Here is a 13,835-nt window from a genome sequence, read left to right as displayed (position 1 = left end):
TCAAGAGAATACCGTTCCGCCTCAAACAGGAAGGAAATTCCGACAGCTGCTACACCGAGGATGAACCCCGAAGACGTTACCCGGGCGAAACAAGCCGGTCACAGAGGGACGAATGCTGTGTGACTCCACGTGCGTGAGGAACTTGGAATAGAAACGTTTCTAGAGACAGAACATGGGATGGTGGGTGCCAGGAGCTGGGGCAGGGAAAGAACAAGAGTCACGGTTTACCGGGGACAGAACTCCTCCGTGGGGAGAAGAATGAAGTTCTGGAGACAGACGGTGGCAGTGGGTGCACCACCGTGAGAACGCACTTAGTGCCACACAGCCGAACCCTTGACAGCGGTTAAGATGGCGGGCGCCTGGTGGCCCAGGTGGTTAAGCATCTGACTCTTAACTTTGGCTCAGGTCACGATCTCAGGGTTGGGAGACGTGAGTCCTACCTCGAGATCTTCGCCCGGTGCAGCGACTGCTTGAGATTCTGGGGGCACCTGGGTGGCTCAGTCAGTTAAGCCTCCGACTCTTGGTTTCGGCTCAGGTCGTGATCTCATGGTTGGTGAGTTCAAGCCCCGTGTCAGGCTCTGTGCTGCCTGTTTGGGATTCTCTCTCTCTCTCTCTCTCTGCCCCTCCCGCGTGCTCGCTCTCTCAAAATAAATAACTTTAAAAAAAAAAAAAAGAAGAAGAAGAGATTCTCTCCCCCTCTCTCTGCCCCTCCCCTTCCCCACTCGTGCATGCACGCGTGCTCTCTCTAAATAAATAAATAAGTTGTTAAGGTCATACATCGGTATGTTAACTACCATAATAAAATTTTTTTCAGGACCTGGGAGCAGCCCTAAGGTTCGGGGCATTAACTGAAGGACAGCAAAGCAGCACAAAGGTGAGTCTGTCTTCAGAAACACATGGGTGCCCCAGAGCAGGACCTAGAAGTGGGGGCAACCGAGGCCACCTGGCAGAGAAGTGAATGACGTTCAGTCCACACGTTGGCTGTAGTGGCCTCTCCCACTACACAAAACGTACCCCAGCATTCTCGAATTTGTGTGTGTGCTTGCGTATGTGAAACGCCCCTAGTGAAAAGTCTGTCATGGAGTCAAATGGAAGCCAGGAATGTTGACAACATCTGATGCCACATTTATCCGGCAGCTACTTATTTCCCCAAACTCCTATTTTTTTTAATCTTTTTAATGTTTATTTATTTTTGAGAGAGAGAGGCAGAGTGCGAGCGGGAGAGGGGCAGAGAGAGAAGGAGACACAGAATCCGAAGCAGTCTCCAGGCTCTGAGCTGTCCGCAGAGAGCCCGACGCGGGGCTCGAACCCACAGACTGTGAGATCATGACCTGAGCCGAAGTCGGACGCTTAACCACCTGAGCCACTCAGGCGTACCCCTCCCCAAACTCTTCTTGACACTTTCTTCCTTGAGGCATAAATGCTGGGGCTGGGTCTACAATCTGCAAGGTGGATGGGGGAGGGGGGGCAGCTGTAGCTCTGAGAAGGTGACTGCAGGGTGCAGGCTCCAGCAGACAAAGCAGCCCGCCCCCCACCCCAGCCTCCAATCCCGTCAGCTTACCGCCCATGATGCCAGGAAGGCACGAGAACATGTGGTCTTCTCAGTCATAGATGAGGTTACACAGACCATCTCAAAAATCGAAACGGCCACCAAGGGCCACCCTTTGGGAGACAACATGTAACCCTTACGAAACGCCATAGTCTTCTTCATATCCTCTCTACAGAACGTGATTCACAACTGTATTTCCATTTCCACAGAGCAAAACCTAAAGAGCCAGAACAATGCAAAAACCAGGGTCCTGGGATGGAAGTCTTTAAATCTCACATGCAGAGAGAGCACCTAATGTGCAAAAACACAAGGTACAAAATTAGCTGTGAGGGAGTCAACGCTGCAAATAAAGCTCGGTCGCCGGTCTCGCAGATGGAAAGGCGGAATCCATGCATGAACATCACTGACTTCGCTCCTGTCTTAAAATAAAACACCCACCATAGGAAGGTCTTGCAAGACTCCAGTCACTAAATAACTTGACACAGAGGGAGGTGGGCAGACAAAAGTCAAGCCCAATCAAATTTAATAATGTAAGAGTACATTTAGAAATCTAAAATTACTTCTGGGCTCAAACTTCTGCAATTTTTATCTATTCTTACGCCAGCCGCACCTGTTTTTCTGAAATGCCACAGGATGTAGTAGTAAATGTACTGAACACATGGCTAATTTTAACCCTGGAACAATAAGGAAGCTTTAGGCAAGATCAAGTTGCCAAAATAGTTCACCGAAAACTTCAAAATACCCACCACATCGCTTTCCCTATAGATCACTAGTCTTTTTATACCAAATTCACATAAAGATCAAGAAATTACATGGAAGAATCCAAAGGCGCGGCCAGAGAGCTGCACCCGTCTGAGATCACAGGGCCGCTGCAGCTCTATCCACATCGAGCTGCGCCGGTGCCCGTGGTCACAGCACCCGCGACACACATCTGACGCACATACGCCTTTGTTCCAGACTCAATGGTAAACTTCAAAGTAGGGAAGTCACTTTCTAAAACACGAGTTAATCCAGAAGATTCTTGTTCTCTGAAGGAATCGGCCTGGGCAGCAAACTGCAAACCGCACCTCCTTCTGCAGTAGGTCAGCCCCACGGAAACTGCCAGAACAGGGGAGCCCAAGAGTGTGCGGGCCCTGAGGCTCCTCCACGGACCCTCCCTGTGCTCTGCCTCCCGGCACCTCCACACCAGAAGCGTCCTGCAGACCAGAGGTGAAGGCATCTTTCTTCCAAAGGGCAACAAGGTGAGAGCAAGTAATTAAAGGTGGTCGGTGAGGTCCCTGGGACCTGGGACCGCGGGATTCCTCACTCTTCTATGCAAGCAAAAGACACGCTGTAGGGCGAAGACGTATCCCCATTCCCACAGCAAGGCTTGTGGTCCGACTGAGGCCTGGGACATCTACAACCTCTTCCTGGCCCCCAAGATATCCTGACAAGTGACACGCAAACATGACTCTCTTCAGCTTCCCCATATTTCCATAAAGGAAATTGAGAACATCTCCTTGCCGAGGGGCAGAGAGAGAGCAATGACAGTATTTAACAGCCTCGAAAGAAGAAGGAAAAAAAAAAATGTTAACGCCCAGGGAGCAGGATTACGCGCACGACAGATGCCACCCCTGGGCCGTTACTCCCGTTCACGCTCTGCAGGAGGGACAGGCGCCGCTCTCGCCCCACCCGGGAGCCCTGCGGCTAACGGTGCCCCCTGAGGACGGCCGGTCCTCCTGCACACGAGGGCCTACCTTCACCCGGACGGTCTGGTCCGACTCGCCCCTCATCATGTCGCTGATGGATCGGAAGAGCTGTAGCAGGGACTCCATGAAGTCGGCCTCTCCTTTGTCTTCGTACAGTCTGCAAAGGAGCACACACAAGTCTGTGGGGCCTGGCAGACCGGGCCTCCCCACGGTCCACTCCTGCCCCAACAGCCTCGACGGGTGCTGCCTGAGCGGCAGGGGAGAAAGGGAGGAACGTCCTCCACACCCGGGGAACACAGGAAGCAGTTCGGAAACGGGGTTGGTCTGCAAGACCCAGCTAGGGAGGCAAGTCTCCACGCTGAGCGAGCTGGTTTTTAACCACACCGTTTATCGCTTTTTTTTCAGTGTAACGTAAGACATCTTCTCAATCTGAAACACACAGAAATGTACGGATAGGGAGGGAAGGAGAAAAAGAGAGAGGAAGGAACAGAGGAAGGAGGAAGAGAGAAATTCTGCTTTAATTCTACCCTACAGAGAGGACACCAGTAATATGTCAGTGCGTTTCCTGCCAGTGTTTTATAAACCCACAATGTCCCATAATTAACATAAATTTAATTTCCTGAATTTAACCCGATCTCGTAACCATTTGCAAATGGCATTATGATAGTAAATTCAAAATTACTTTATTTCAGAGTGATGACACTACACAAATTCGTTCATCTCAGAACTGGTAATGGGAAAATGTTCAGGAGGTGGAGTATATTCAATAAATGGATAATAAAGACGCACATTGGCTACATGTATGCAAATACACGTTACTAATAATAAATAAGCTTCATCTATAAATCATTGATTAGCAGTGACTTCAAATTGCTGTTACTAAAAAGCAACGCATCTGCATTTTAAAATGTCACCATGCAGATGTTTTCTTAACATAGACTAGTTTTCTGCCTAATTAAAAGTAGACCATACCTGAAAACTTGAGTACAAAGGGAAATTTTGTAAACTAAGTGAGAATTAATTACCCTAGAGGTAATCTTATATTTAAATGAGTTCCACTGGAAAGCAACAAATTCTGTCTAAAATGGGAAACTGCAACCTGGTGTATCGGTTTTGCAAAGGATTTTATTCAATAGGAGTCTGTTTAAACGGTGTACGGCAAACAAACAAAAGTATAGAGTCGTGAACTTCTGCTAGCGGTAACACCACCTAACAACACGGCAACGTTTTAGAGAGTAGTACAAACACTTGGGGAGGCTTCAGGCGTGCAGTCATTCTCGTCCACAGGACATCTGCCAATTCCTAGAGCTGCATGGGGCAGAAGACTAAAAACCACACCGAAAACCTCTGTAGAGTTTTTATTAGCCTCCAAAGACAATGAATGACAACGACCTAGAAAATGCCAGGGGGCAGGGTCCCAGATGTCCCAGCAGACTCTCAGCCAAAAACCCTGAAGAACCAGAAGCAAATGGAGACAGAGGATTTACCAAGGCTACACACAGCCTTGACCCCGTACAGCATGTGTAGAGTACAAGGTCATTCCCACTGTCTCTGCCTACAGAGGGAAAGGAGGAATCATGTCTGGAAGAAGAGCACATTATCCTGAGCTACATTAAAATAAAGCTTAACTAAACATAGCAAAAGAACAGATCACGTGGCCAAATTAAAAAAAAAAAAAAAAAAAAAAGGAAGAAGACAACAGAAACAGAACCACAGGTAGTCAAGATATTGCAATTAGCAGGACACCTGGGTGTCTCAGTTGATTAAGTGTCCAACTCTTGATTTCAGCTCAGGTCATGATCTCACGGTTCATGAGATCGAGGCCCATGTCGGGCTGTACACTCCACAGCACAGAGCCCATTTGAGATTCTCTCTGGCCCCTTCCCTGCTCGTGCTCGCTCGCTCACTCTCTTAAAATAAATAAACCTAAAAAATATGTATTGCAGTTAGCTAGCAAAATGTCAACACAAATATAATTATCATATTTTAAAACAAAAAATGAAGAAAGTAAAAAGATGGAAATATGAAAAATAGAGAGATGAGAAAACAGAAGGTAAGATGGGAAAGTTTAGTACAGAAATTAATCTATAGCAAAGAATCAAATGAAAACTTTGAAATTAAAAATAGAATATCCAAAATTAAGAATTCATTATATGGGTTAAATTGAGATTAGACAAAGTAAAAGGCAGAATTAGTGAAATGGAAGATGCTCAACATGAAAATAAGCACAGAGACAAAATATAGAAAAGCATACTAGAGATTGTAGGGTATAATAAGGGGGTCTAATATATATGTAATTGAAGAACATAAACAGGTGGGTAAAAGAGGGGGGCCTGGTGGCTCAGTTAAGCATCTGACTCTTGATTTCAGTTCAGGTCATGATCTCATGGTTTCATGAGTTCAAGCCCCACATCAGGCTCCATGCTGTTAGTGCAGTGCCTGCTTGGGATTCCCTGTCTCCCTCTCTCTCTGCCCCTCCCCCACTCATCTCTCTTGCAAAACAAATAAACTTAAAAAATAATAGTAAAACAGATGGATAAAAGAGAAAGTTAACAAAAAGACAGTAAATATACACCCAACATATTACTCAATTACAACATATGTAAATAAATAACCTACTCAGTTAAAAGGATTTTCATACTATAAGAAATAAAGCTATAGCTATGTGTTGTGTGCAAGACACAGACCTTAAATATAAGGACACAGAAAGGTTAAAAGTAAAAAAAAAAAAAAAAAAAAAAAAGAGGGAGGCAAGGTAGATATTCCATGCAAATAAATATTAACCAAAAGATAAAGGGAATGTTTTCATATTTATTAAGGGATACAGTTACACCTCAAAGACACTACAGGCTCAGTTTCCAGACCACCACAATAAAATAAAATAAAATAAAATAAAATAAAATAAAATAAAATAAAATAAAATAAAATAAAATAAAATAGACTCAAAGCTAAGTTTTTGGTTTCCCAGTGCATATGAAAAATAGGTTTACACTACAGTGCAGTCTGTTAAATGTGCGACAGCATCATACCTTAAATAAATGTGCATACCTTAATTTAAAAAATATTGTCGGGGCACCTGGGTGGCTCAGTCGGTTAAGCGTCCGACTTCGGCTCAGGTCATGATCTCACGGTCTGTGAGTTCAAGCCCCACGTGGGGCCCTGTGCTGACAGCTCAGAGCCTGGAGCCTGCTTCGGATTCTGTGTCTCCCTCTCTCTCTGCCCCTCCCCTGCTCATGCTCTGTCTCTCTCTCTCTCAAAAACAAATAAAAACATTAAAAAAAAATTCTTTTTGAATATTGTTAAAAATGTTAATGATCATCTGGGGTTTCAGCCATTTATAACACCATAACAAATATAATAATAATGAAAAGTTTGAAATATTGCAAGAATTAACAAAATGTGACACAGATATGAAGTGAGCAAATGCTTTTAGGAAAATGGCACCAATACACTTGCCTAACACAGGGTTGCCGCAAACCTTCGATTTTTAAAACTCACAGTATCTGCAAAGTGCAATAAAGCAGGTTGTGCCCGTAAATCCACAGGAGAGAGATTACAATTCTGTATCTGTATGCCCCCAATAACACAGTTTCAAAATCTGGAAGGTATAATTAATGAGTCTCTATTATATTTAAAATTCTACCAGGAATCCCTCTGGTGAAAACTTAAGTATTAGTTTCTCTGCTTCCACTCAAGATGTTTAAAACACCGAAACGGTTAGTATTTTACAGCAATCCCACTGATGCATCTTTCTGTAGTGAAAGGGAGGCCTCTAGAGTCTCACCTCTGTGTTTTATGAAATAAACCAAGAAGAGTCCCTGGCATGACCCGCCTTGAGGTGGAGGAAGGGGTGAGAGGAAAGAACTCAGAGGGCTATCAGTAGATAAGCAGAAAATAGAGTTAGACCTAGTGATCATTCCTTGCTCTATTTATACGTTGTATAAGTATTCGTTATCAAGGAATGACAAAATTGTTGTCTATTAACTACATTCTATTTTTGTGACCCAGGAAATGAGAACAGAATGACAGAGAGGCAACAACTTATTCATGATCAATAACTCATTATTCACAAAGCTAACACCAGATGACAGGCAGAGCCGCCACAAAGCACCGGAAAGACAGAAGAGGAACACAGCAATAACGAGTTTTAGTAATTTGCTTCAGAAGATCTGATGCAGGATGTGTCTGTTTTCTGGCTTCCTAGTTAATGTGATCCACCCACACAGAAAACACAGACAAACAAAAACCAGCGGAGAAGTGCCCCTGGCTGTCAGGAATCCTTCTGTGGGTTCTGAACCAAATGTCTTCGGGCCAGAGTTTTAAAACGGCTGTTCTCACTTCAAAACAAAACGAGCTTTCTCAACAAAACAGAAAAAGCACAGATTCGCACAGTGAGAAAGGAAGCGGGATAGTCTTCTGTATCTTCCTCTCCAAAGTTTCACCTCTTTGTTCTTTGGAAGAATAATGACTATCAATTAGCCGGGAATTTTGCAAACGTAGGACAATCCCCGAAAACACAGCCGACCGTTTTGAAAGAAGGAGAAAAATAAAGGACCCCTAACGTTTATTCCACCTGCAAAGAGAAAAACGCTCTTGTCGCCTCCAGCTGTGAGCACAACTGTCTTTCTCCCAAGGTAACAAACGTGGTGCAGGTAAGAAAATGGGAACCCTGGCTTGCTTGCTCCCCCGGCTCTGAAAACACCACACCAGAGAGCTGCTCCCATCTCGTCACGCAGCACATGCTCCCGGTATCTGCGTAGGACACGGGACTGCTTTCTCTTTAAGCGGCCTGTACAAAACAGGAATATGAAGGCCTCCTGAAATGTATGGTGGGGTAATGGGGGTGGGGGTGGGGAGAGCGAGACCCTCCTCAAGTCCTTAGTCCCGCGGTCCACGGTTTGAAGACCGTGACCTTGTTCCTTCCCACAGAGTCTGAGTTCTCAGCAGTTTCAGACTACAGGTTTGAATCTCAGGAACCTGATCTTATCTACATAATGTGGCTACAACCGGGTTCTAAGTTTTGAAAGGAACATATTGTTGCTCTCTGCCCTCAGGGGTACGGTCAGGGCTCCAAAGCCCATTGGGTACTTACAGGAGGGAGGAGGAAAAGGCAGAGGAGGGAAGGCAGAGGAGGGAAGGCAGAGGAGGGAAGGCAGGAGGGAAGGACCTCGTCGTCAAAACCTTCGTGTTAGCTACAGTATTCGGATGAGGTCCGGAATGCCCAGACAAGGGCCTTGGGAGCCTTAGAAAGTCTCACGGCCTTTTGGCAACTGCCGCTGCTCGCTCTGCGACCTCTCTGCTCTTTTGTCCTGAACAGTCCCAGCTCTTCACAAACAAGTCATCCAAGCAAAGAAACGCCTTTGGGATCAGGCCTGGCCCCCTGCTGGGGCCACTCCAGGACAAAGGCCGGCAGAGGGATCACGGTCAATGCCAATACCGCGCTGCCAAGCGCCAAAACAAAGGCACTCCTAAGGATATCGAACCGAAAACCCTCCCCCGGGTCACAGGCAAGGATCTGCTGAGCATTTCGCTCCACTTGTGCAGAGACAGTAATCACATCTGTGTGTCATGCAGGGCTCCGGAGATTTAAAGCCAAGGAGGTATGAGTGACAGGAGTCTCTGAGACTGACCCCCAAACTAAAAGGGAGAACAGCTCTCAGCGGCCTAATTAAGTAGAACTTAGTAACTCAGAGTAAGTTAGGGGCGTTCTGAGCTGTCAGGCAACAGAAATTCAGGTTAAAAGCAGGAGGAAGAGAATGTTAATCACCTATCCGATATACACTTCTCCCTTACTCCTGCACTAAAACAACCCTGATTTTGTGGAAAGCATCAATAACTCCATCTGAAAATCTATTCCAGGCACACCTGGGTGGCTCTGTTAGTTAAGTGCGTGACTCTTGGTTTCGGCTCAGGTCACGATCTCACGGTTCATGACTTGGAGCCCACATCGGGCTCTGTGCTGGAGGTGAGGAGCTTGCTTGGGATTCTCTCTCCCTCTCTCTCCGCCTCTTCTCCCACCCTCCAAATAAATAAATACACTTAGAAAAAAAATAAAAGTCTTTTCCAACCTCCCTTGCATCTAGGGTGGTCATGTGACATAGTTCTGGCCCCTCAGATGAAAGCACGTGGCACTTTGTAGGGAGTGGGAAAGTTCTTTAACAAGGAGAGTACCGAGGAGGCTGTTTATGCCACACCTTCCCCTCTCTGCTGTTTAGAATGCAGGTCTGATGCCAGGAGGGGCAGGAGCCACCTCAGGACCACAGGACAAAGAGACAGACTCTAAGTATTGTAGAGCAGAAAGGCAAACGGAGCCAAGGACGTGGGGAAACCAGGGAACAAGTGCATGAGTTCCGGAATCTTCCTCTGGGCTAGATGTTGTGTATGGAGTTAGGGAGAAGTAAAGCTCATCTGGTGAAGCCACGTGAAGCTAGGCTTTCCTGTAACACAAAGCCAATCCTATTCCTAGCCTCTAGGAAGACTGATCAGATTCAACACTGATGGGCCATGGTTCTAAGATATCATGCCATTTGTATTTGGAGATTGAAAGAGATTAAGAGAAAGAAATAACTTTGCCAAAGGTTCACTTGGGTGACCCCAATCTTTTCCAGCTGCATTATTCTGTACAAGATTATGGCACTTACTACAATAGCAGAAACACACTGATTATCAATGCACGTTCCTTTTGATTCCTAATCTCTAAATGAGAAGGAAAGTCAGCAGTGTGTTTGGGAAGGAAATGAGCATCACCAAACCCCTGACTCGATGTCATGCTGATTACAAATTGTACAAGGTTAAATTTCTTTCAAATAAAACATGACAAAACCTATACATATCACCTGCCTATTCCATTCTCTCAAGTTCATGCTCTCACCTTAGTGCAGATTTTGGTTTAGGGTAATTAATGATTTAAATTTAGTGGGGAAAAATACAAAAACAAGAGAGGGGGGTGACAAGAAGTTCATTTTCATAGAATTAATTGTGTTAATTTATTATATTTAATAATAAAATTAAATTAAACAAAATTAAAATTAAATTAAATTAAATTAAATTAAATTAAATTAAATTAAATTAAAATAAAATAAAATGCAGGAAGACAAAGCCTACTTTACTTGGTCACCTTTCACAGCTGACGGCGGGAAAATCGTCAATGGCCTTGTCTCTTAAGAGAAAGCTCAGTCTACAGCAAGATTCATACCTACCTGTAATTAGCACAAAGAGCAGGCCTTTGATATCTTAGTTGAGGAGGACAGCACGATGGCCTCAAACTGTGTGTCTTCATACATTCAAATGGCAGCGGAGAGAATGTTGTCTACATCACGTCGACTCCAGAGAGAACACAAGCACAATAATCCTTAACCAATGACACAGGGGCAGTTAACCACTGATCACCACTCTAATCAGTGGTGGGTCCCGGCCTGTGTATCACTTTTCCAGGTCTATGCACAGTCAATAACTCGCTCCTCTGGCTTTATTTGCACCACGGTGTGCACAAGATTGGATTCGGAATACCATCCCTTTCTCCTGGGCCCTTCTGAAGGAGCCTACCTCAGGCCAACAAAGATAAAATGAAGAGAAACAGAAAGGGACTAATTTGGGTCTACAATGGTCCAATTCCCAGTTTTCAATCGTACATTCACAAAGCACTGTGCTTTTAAAAGATGGGGCGCCTGGGTGGCTCAATTGGTTAAGCGACCGACTTTGGCTCGAGTCATGATCTCATGGCTTGTGAGTTCAAGCCCCACGTTGGGCTCTGTGCTGACAGCTCAGAGCCTGGAGCCTGCTTCAGATTCTGTCTCCGTCTCCCTCTGTCCCTCCCCCACTTGCACATTCTCTCTCTCTCTCTCTCTCTCTCTCTCTTTCTCTCTCCCTCTCTCTCCCAAATATAAATAAACCTTAAGAAAAATTTTTCCTTAAAGGTGATGTGTGTTCTGTAAATCAAAGGAACATCAGTTTGTGAAACTCCATGTCTGAGTGTAGAACTCACAACAAGAACGTCAACCTTGAATAATCAACAGGAACCATCGTCACTCACAGTAGGTCACCCAAAGCAGCCATCCTCCCAAAGAAACAAGCACAGAGAGCCCACTTCAACACTCAACGCTCAGTCTACCCCTTTCGCACATCTCTTCAGTCACACAGTTCCATATCGTGGGCTAACTGGGAAACTCTGGCTTGAGCACAGCTCTTAATCACAGACACTTGGAAAAAGGTTACTGCTCTCTATGAAAAAAGAAAGTCACCAACACCCCCAATCCACTCTAAGGTTCAAAAACGATGCACACATTCATCCACAAAGTAGGAGAAACAGGTCACTGACCTCAATACCTGAAAGCCCATTCACCTGGAAGTTCCACACGTGAGAATCTCTCTCCAGAAGCAAAATATTATTGTGGTTGAAGGAAAGAAAGAGCCGAAGCTCCAGTCTTCCCAAGGGAGGCAATTTAACTTGGTTTTAGCCTTCTGACGTTGTTGCTTATTTTAACTGTTTGCCCTCTTGAGCCTTTTTTTCTATCAAGAGATACACTGGCACGAACTTCGGAGCCCTTCGTGTACACCCTGCACTACCTCTGATAAACTCGGAATACATCAGCGGTCAGTATTTCACTCACACGCACACATTTCAGACTTGGGAACAGAGCTTGCTGTTCAAACCTGTGCTCGCATTTCACAGCGTGGGGAGCAGTTACCCAAGAGTGGGCGACCCCAACCCGGCACGGCTATCTATTACTGCTCTGTCATGCTAGAAAGCAAAGAAAGGGAGGAAGAAGGAGAGAGAAGGGAAAGAAGAGGGAAAAGAGAGAGGGGAACAGAGAAGGAGAAGAAAGGAAGTAAAAGATCAAAAGATCGCCTAAAACTCCCTAGGAGGGCCAGCACCGGTGACACTTACTGATTGAAAAGGATCCTGGAGCGCACGATGAACTTGAAGATGTACTCCAAGGCCTTCATAGCTTTGTACAGCTGGTCATTTATTCCCGGCTTTTCCGCATTGTCCACATAGTTTCTTAAAACTTTTGTCAGCTTCCTATTCGTAATAGAATCACAAATCAATTAACGCGTTCAGAAAATTACAACACCTCAATTCCTAATTGGGACAGAAACACATAAGTGGGCCATTCTTCTTTTGGTTCACACTTATCCGTAGATGCCTATTTATAAAATGCATTCGAAACAGATTAAAAGTGAGCCATAAAATAACACTCAGAGGAGCGAGATCTGAACAAAAAACCAGCCTTTTTTTCTAAGTTTTAGAGGTTTTTCTAAGCATTAAATGGATTATGTAATTTAATCTTCACAAAAGCCCAATAAGGCAAATATTATTTTAGGGTATAATAATAATAATTGGGTATAATAGCAGGTATATTACCCTTAACGTATAAGTGAAGAAGCCCAGGCTTAGACAGATACACTAGCTTCCCCAATGCTAAATAAAATTGAAGAGGTTTTCTTCATATCCATATATGTTTTTGTAATGCTTTTTGTAATGTTTCTTTTTTTAACACGGAGCATGCATTTATTTTCAAATGATAGAGGCAGTCGTGGCGACGGTGAATTTTTAATTCTGCCCCCAACTTCTACATTTTCTACTACTACTGGCCCATAAACGAATAATCACTGCTCACTGATCAGAAGGCTGACCCTGAAGCAATGCTTCTGAATCATAAAAGAACAGCTAGCTTAACTTCAACGTGGTTTCTGGTTTTGGTGTATCGGGCCGCACTATAATTCAAAAACTAGCCACCAACGGGCAGTCTGTCCAACAACCATCGGCCAAACTTCTATGAGCCCCAACTTCCCATGTCATCAACAAGAATTCACTGTGACTTTTTACATACTCACTATGCTCATAAAGATAACCTGGTAGGGCACGGCCAGCATTTCCAGCTAAGTTGTGAGCCCGTACGCACCCAGACTGTTAGTCGAGATTATTGTAAGATACCCTTAAGAGCAACTGTAACTTGCATTAAGGATGACCTCAGAATAGCCCTAAGAGTAACCACTGTCCTGATAAACCACAATCAAAAGCTTTCAAGGGGCGCCCGGGTAGCTCAGTCGGTTAAGTGGCCGATTTCGGCTCAGATCGTGATCTCATGGTTCGCGGACTCGAGCCCTGCATCAGCCTCTGCTGTCAGCACTGAGCCTTATTCACTTCCTCTCTCTCCCTCTCTCTCTGCCCCTCCCCACTCTTGCTCACGCGCTCTCTCTCTCTCTCAAAAATAAACACTTAAGGAGCGGGGAGGGGGAAACTTTCTGGGTGACCAAGCAGATGGGAAGTCATTTCTAAGTCTCATCAGGTTGCAGAACCCTAGTAAAGAAACTTGAGAGTTTCTTCACTCTCCAAGTAGGAGAGGGGCACCCGAGCAAGGTGTTAGGAAGAATCTAGGCCAGAGAGGTCCTCTCCCCAGTGGCTCCCTGGCTCCCACGGTGGGAGGGTAGCTCACCACACGTGTCTCCCGGTGGCCCTCGAGGCACAGCAGAAGACATCTAGGGTCCTGCCAGAAAATCCGTTTCACCTGATTTAACTTACTTTTTCAAGCTTATTGGCCAGATTACCTTTTCTTATTAAACCCACTGATACCTCAAGAAATAGAAAGAGAAAT

At 45.0% G+C, this 13,835-nt stretch overlaps 1 protein-coding gene across 4 annotated transcripts in view; it reads right to left on the bottom strand.

Annotated features, from left to right (window-relative positions):
• The window catches only part of DOCK1 (dedicator of cytokinesis 1), a 528,588-nt gene that overhangs the window by 387,492 nt on the left and 127,261 nt on the right, over positions 1–13,835 (bottom strand). For all 4 annotated transcript variants that reach the window (XM_058698108.1, XM_058698107.1, XM_058698106.1 and 1 more), the window contains exons 22-23: positions 12,125–12,259; positions 3,286–3,394 (exon numbers count right to left, since the gene is read on the bottom strand). In XM_058698108.1, coding sequence (XP_058554091.1) covers positions 3,286–3,394; positions 12,125–12,259 — 244 coding nt within the window. The remainder of the gene's footprint in view (positions 1–3,285; positions 3,395–12,124; positions 12,260–13,835) is intronic.

This window comes from Neofelis nebulosa, chromosome 13, assembly GCF_028018385.1.
Source record: "Neofelis nebulosa isolate mNeoNeb1 chromosome 13, mNeoNeb1.pri, whole genome shotgun sequence".
Classification (NCBI taxonomy): domain Eukaryota; kingdom Metazoa; phylum Chordata; class Mammalia; order Carnivora; family Felidae; genus Neofelis; species Neofelis nebulosa.
This window is presented reverse-complemented; position numbering and strand designations above follow the sequence as displayed.